General features: G+C 36.9%; 1 protein-coding gene across 1 annotated transcript; it reads left to right on the top strand.

Moving 5' to 3' along the window:
- Positions 1 to 3,745: 3,745 nt before the first annotated feature.
- On the top strand, positions 3,746 to 6,165 carry LOC130494452 (probable polygalacturonase). Its single transcript, XM_057002188.1, has 5 exons — positions 3,746 to 3,903; positions 4,358 to 4,675; positions 4,756 to 4,861; positions 4,944 to 5,189; positions 5,287 to 6,165. The coding sequence occupies exons 1-5, from the start codon at positions 3,892 to 3,894 to the stop codon at positions 5,943 to 5,945; spliced, it is 1,341 nt and encodes a 446-aa protein (XP_056858168.1). The 5' UTR covers positions 3,746 to 3,891; the 3' UTR covers positions 5,946 to 6,165.
- Positions 6,166 to 6,550: the final 385 nt, after the last annotated feature.

Raw genomic sequence — 6,550 nt, forward strand, 5'->3', positions numbered from 1 at the left:
GGACTTCCTTAATTTTTGCCCTATGCATGTAATACTTTATATAATTGTCTAGAAATCGACGAACAATTAGGAATTTACAACATTACTTTGTGGCAATATCTAAATATATCAGGGGATGAGAAAAGAGATCGAATCCAACATCCGAACCGTAGCCCATGATCTCATGTCCCATCAATATTTTTTAGTAAAAACACTCTTTATAAATAAAAAATAAATCAAAAGAAACTCATATGTATTTTGAGTCATAATGGATATTAAAGTTCGATAAAGGATCTCTTTTACAATTTTGAGTCCTAATAAATCCACTAAATTTACTTCAATTTTATTGATTCAACTTTTATCCGGATACTTCAATAAATTTTTTTGTTGATTAAAAAATTCAATAAACTTCTAATCCCAAATTGGGTTTCCTTACATTAATCTGTATGACAACATTACTTATCCTAATTATACCAAATATAATATGTCATTTTTATGTTTTCAATATCTATAATTAAAATTTATAATTTCTTTTGGTCCGTTCGCTCCGCACAGGGTGCGGGTGATCACCTAGTCTTGTTTTATTCAACATTTTAAACAAGAAGAATACTCTACTTTCCACGTATTTATTCCAAAGATTAGTCAGAGCATTGCTACGAAAGTCCTCTGGTTATGAGTATAATTAAGTGTTTATGTTGGTGTTGTATGCGCAGGCTTTCACAAACGGTCATAAAAGTGTATGCAATAGATGAGTTTCATAGAGTCAAGTCGGGAGCAAGTCGTGGGAGATATTTCATCCAAGAAGGCAAAAAGGATGATAGATAAAATAATTGATTATATTGTTAAATAAAATACAAATTCATAATGTGTAGTTAAATAGTTCTCGGAACATATTGATCAAGGGAATCACATAGCATAATTATAGTGACCACACGACTAAAAACTAAAAGATAATCATTTTGTTTCTTAGATACTGACATAATTATAACCCGACATAAGTATATGATGTTAATGTAGAGAGAGCGACAAAAACTAGTGCAGAAAGTAAATGGCACACAAAGTTTGTTAACGGGGTTCGTTTCCTACATCCCCGGGACCTCGTCCAGATTTCATTGACTTAGAACAAGGAGCAACCTACAATTGCTATATGGTACAACACACACGAGTGTCTACCACTCTTTTCTAAGGAGCAATCTACAAAGATTAGGAATACAACAGATCCCATCCGGACACGCCAGAGCACACTGTCTTATACAGCTGCAATCTTCACAGACCTCTTCAATGAAATCTCCTTTGCTAAACTCCCCCTGAGTCTAGGCTTCGATCTTCCACTTCTCAGAAGTACTTCACCAAGTACGTCAGCACCCAACGTACACCAGTGACACAAAAGGCTTGATCCTCCAAGCACACACACAGCTCACCACGAGCTACACACGATGGCTAACTCCACCATACAAAGCGTCAACACCAAGGACACCAAACTAAGTCCACATCAGACTCCATCGACAACTACTACAGACACTGCTTCGACACCAAGCAGATACACCAATATACAATGAGATCCTCTTACTCTTCTATACAAGATCTTGCTTTCTCATAAGGCACGTCTATCCTTATATAGCAGACTAGAACTTATTCTCCACGTCTTTAACTCGCTCTCCAAGTCTTCCACTTGCTCTCCAAGTCTTTCCAATACACATAAGGTAACTTTCCATTTACCTTAATGGAAAACTTCATCTTTAAGTAAACTCCCTTTTACTTTATGGAAAACGTCCATATGTCTTCAAGCACATATCTTCTTTCCTTTTCCAAGCTCATCAAGTTCACGCACATCAAAACTCAATCTATCATTCAGTTTCATCTTCATGAGACACGCCTGTACTACCTCCTGTAATACTTCAGGAACTGATACAGAACACCTCTGCAAACTGCATCTTCATATGACCCGCTTCGTTCCATAAGATTCCAACAAATATGAAGGAGACCATGTAACTAATTATAAATTGATAACTTATACGAATACGATGAAGAATCTATATATATCGAGCTTATAACTTCTTAGATCTACGTGGTTTAATTTGTACATAACTAAACAGCGTAAACGTTAAGGCCATTAATCCCGAGACACGAAGATTCTATATACGTTTTATGTAACTAATACACTACTCCTAACATAGGTAATATCAATTCAAATCAGTTAAGAAAAATATAACATACTCTTCGTGATATCTATTCACACTGCATATTGACTATGATCATTACTTTATCTTACAATGAGATGTCATAGTCAACAGAAAATCAAATCATATCTTAGTAATTTCAACAATCATATTAACCTAGTTGAATTCTCCACATTAATTTGCTCTGCCCATCGATTTTTTGTTTGCTCAAAATAGTAATGTATTTCATTTGATATTGTACAAATGTATCAAAGATAAATTAAAAATAGTTGTGGAAATTGAAATGTGTGGAAGCAGCATTTGCATATGTGGTTATGGTCTAATGGAAAATGTTCTGTCAAAAAACCAGGCTGGCATTTCCCATCCGATGATTGCCTGTGGGTCCCGTTTTCTTCACGCACATGTGCTAGTGCTTACGTGTCCTCTTTACGTCTACACTTAATCGTACTAATTTGTTTTTAATAAACCTAAATGTTCTTCTTTGATGTATAAAACAAGATTGATTAGTCTGTAAGCCCACATCATCATGTTTACGAAATTAATAATTAGAGTATAATAAATTATTAGAAGAAAATAAATTAATAAGTACTTCAATAGTACTTGCTTGATTTGCTTGTGTATATTCTTACATACTCTTCATGAGTGATCTTTGTAAAGTTAGATTAATGAGTTTTATTATGTTACCAAACTATCTATTACTATTGTAACTAACTACTCTACCAAATTATTTACCATTAATTAATCATTTTCTAAATAGTAAATCCAAACGGCTGCTTGCTCAAATCAAAGCAGACCTCATGAACTCCATCTGTCATTTTTACACATCGTATTCTATTTATCTTCTCTCCTTTTTTTGTCAGCTTCTATTTCTCTTCTCTTGTCACACTCTATCTACTGGTTAATTCCTCTAATTTAATTTATAGATATTTTCAAACGCTAATTTTATCACCAGCTACTGGTGTTTTTACGCTATAAATAACCCTGTAATCATTATTTTAATTTCTTAGCATTTTGTGATATGTATCGCCAATTCGCCACTAGGCAGACCAATATAATTGTACTAACTATTCTTAATTTTCAACTAGTTTTAGACTTATAAGCTATTCAAAATGTAGAATAGTCGTGTCGGCAAGATATGCTGGTTCAGTCGTTCAAGACAAAAACTTAGATGATGAATTTGCATAAGTAATTAGTTAAATCATATTAATATTATAACAAATAGGACAACAGTTGGTAGACGAAAGCCGATACGAGATAAATTCAAATGTGTGAACATAATAAAAAGATAAAGTTTTTTAAAATGTGGATCATTAAAACAGCATAAGGATTACTTACTAACAAGTGATGAACTCTCTTATAAACGATTTAGTTAGCTTTTTCATGGGTTGAATTAAGCTATTAGGGGTTCCAACGACAAATTTCCAATTGGTTTTAATAATTTTTTTTACATTACGAAGTTACATTAGTGGAAGAATTCTTAAATATCATTCCAAGATCTGAGTGAATTATATATTGTCTGGTCCTTTAATGTACAAGTTAATGTTTAAATATTCGGATCAAAACAAAATCAACAATAGTAATGATTATTATTAAATACTGATTGATAGCAATTCCAACAAACAGTGCGTTAAACAAATAACACGTACTTGCCATCGGTTTCTCTTGCTTCTTCTCTTTCTCTTCATCTCCTCTGGTCTTTTCTCCTTCCTCAGGAACTTAAGTTTCTGAGTTCATGAAGATGCCAGTAAGTACGTTTCTCCCTTCTTATTGATTCCTTTTACTTTAATTTCCAGAAGTATGAAACTCTGTAGACGAATCTCTTATGAGTTACATAGTTTTAAGTCTATGATTCTCTCATCTGCATCACTGAATCTCTGTTGTTTGGTCCAACTCCAGCAACCTCTGGTCTGTGTCATTCGTTTGAAATCGTGACCTCTCTCAGCAAAGCCAAATCTAGCAATCTCTCTTAGATTTTTGATTTTTTTTCCTCTGTTTTGTACTTAAATGTTCTGTTTCTATCTTCTTGGATCTTCACATCAGTTCTTGTCTGATATGAAAATCATATCATATTTTTAGATATAATTTTTGTTTTTTTCCGGAAATTCCTAGGTTTGACATCAAGAAAGGAAGAGAGTTCAAGTTTTTTATCTGTCAGATAACTCAATTTTCAGGATTTTTTTTTTTTTTTTGTAATGCAGGTGGCATTGGTGTGGCTACTGGCATTCACAAATCTATTATTGATCAGAGGAGAAAGCAATGATGCCATATGCAAGGATCGTTTCAAGTTAGACCCTAGACCGCACAGCGTTTCCATCCTCGAGTTTGGAGCTGTTGGAAATGGCGAGTATCTGAACACGGTTGCTTTCCAGAACGCTATTTTCTACCTCAAGTCCTTTGCCGATAAAGGCGGTGCTCAGCTCTATGTTCCGCCAGGGAAATGGCTCACGGGAAGCTTCAATCTCACCAGCCATCTCACTCTCTTCTTGGAGAAAGGAGCAACCATTCTTGCGTCCCCTGTATGATCTTTGGCTCTCAAGTTTCTTTTTTATATAGCCTTGGTTAATTTGGTAACATTGTTTCTCTTTAACATGACTAGGATCCATCGCATTGGGACATTGTCAGTTCTCTACCGTCGTATGGTCGTGGAAAGAGGTACAGAAGTTTGATCAACGGAGACAATCTACTAGACGTGGTCATCACCGGTAAAAGTCACATCATGACCCTAGTCCTAGTCTCTAACCTGACGACATTAAGACTTGAACTTTTTTTATATTTATATGGCAGGTGATAACGGAACATTTGATGGTCAGGGTGCACCTTGGTGGGAGTGGTTTGAGTCTGGAGCCTTGAACTATAGCCGACCTCATATCATCGAATTAGTCTCATCCAAAAACATCCTTATATCCAATCTAACCTTCTTGAACGCACCTTCTGTCAACATTCACCCCGTTTATTGCAGTCATGTTCATATCCGTAAAGTTTTGATCAAAACAACCATTGATTCTCCGTACGTTCTTGGAATTGTCCCAGGTACAAAAATATCATTTCGTCATGTTTTAACGTAGTAGCGTTACTGTTTTTTTAGTTGTATATAAGATAACCTCTTTTAGTGCTTTCTTTTGTGTAGACTCTTCGGACAATGTGTGCATCGAGGACTCGACGATCAACGTTGGCCACGACACGATCTCTCTCAAAAGTGGTTGGGACCAATACGGTATAAACTACAACCGTCCAACCACCAACGTCCACCTCCGTAACCTCAGCTTAAAATCTCCCACAGGCGCAGGCATCTCCTTCGGGAGCGAGATGTCAGGAGGAATCTCCGACGTCACCGTTGAGCTTCTCACCATCCAAAGCTCACTCGTAGGCGTCGCCTTCAGAACCACCAGAGGCAGAGGAGGGTATATACGTAATATCACAATCTCTGGCGTCGTTCTCTCCCGTGTAGACACAGCCATCGTAGCAGACGGACACACCGGGTCCCATGCGGATGATAAATACGACCGGGACGCGCTCCCAGTCGTGTCACGTATCACCATGAAGAATTTCACCGGAGAGGGTATAGGATTGGCCGGAAAGTTCACCGGAATCGGAGAGTCTCCGTTCACGTCGATCTGTCTCTCGGATATTCATTTACAAACGAGTTCAGAAGCTTGGGTATGCTCCAACGTCTCTGGTTTCTCAGACGACGTGACGCCGGAGCCTTGTCAAGAGCTCATGAGCTCTCCCTCGTCTTGTTTCCCCGGTGGTGGAGATACGGCGGCTCGGTACTACTACAGTTGGTAAAAAACATATGGTGGAGTTTGGATTTACGATACGATTGAATTTTCGAATTTCTTTTTGTCAATAAAAAGTCAGAAAATTTGTTTGTTAGAGTGAGAGAAAGAGTAAAGAAAATAACGTTTTTTTGTAAGTGTTGGAGTTTCAAGAAACAGAGTTTTATGTTTGTATTATGTACAGTTTCCATGTCTTGATTCTTAATGTAATAAAAATTTCATGTTCTTTACTTGGAAGAAAGGTTCGTCTTTCAGACTTGAAACGCAAGGCAAGTTATTATCTTTTTACCTATTTGTTAATTTTTTTTAAACATGAATGTACCATTTTGATAATATATGTCGAATCAGGGTTGAAAATGCAGATCTCACATTTGGCTGCCTCCCGTATTCGGTTTCACGAGCTTAAGCTATCGAGTTGCAGCCCAGACAATGGTCAGCGTGACGACCAAAGAATTGAAACGCTGTAACGAGCAGAGGAAGAGCGGTTGCAAGTAGGTGGATACTTTGTTTTGAGTGGTCGGCACAGAAAGTAAATGACACGTGTCACAACGTAGCTGAGGCTAGCATCTTTTATTCGCTCAAGTTGGCACGGGGATCCTCTTTTGGCCGTTGACC

Source organism: Raphanus sativus, unplaced genomic scaffold (assembly GCF_000801105.2).
Source record: "Raphanus sativus cultivar WK10039 unplaced genomic scaffold, ASM80110v3 Scaffold4595, whole genome shotgun sequence".
Taxonomy (NCBI): domain Eukaryota; kingdom Viridiplantae; phylum Streptophyta; class Magnoliopsida; order Brassicales; family Brassicaceae; genus Raphanus; species Raphanus sativus.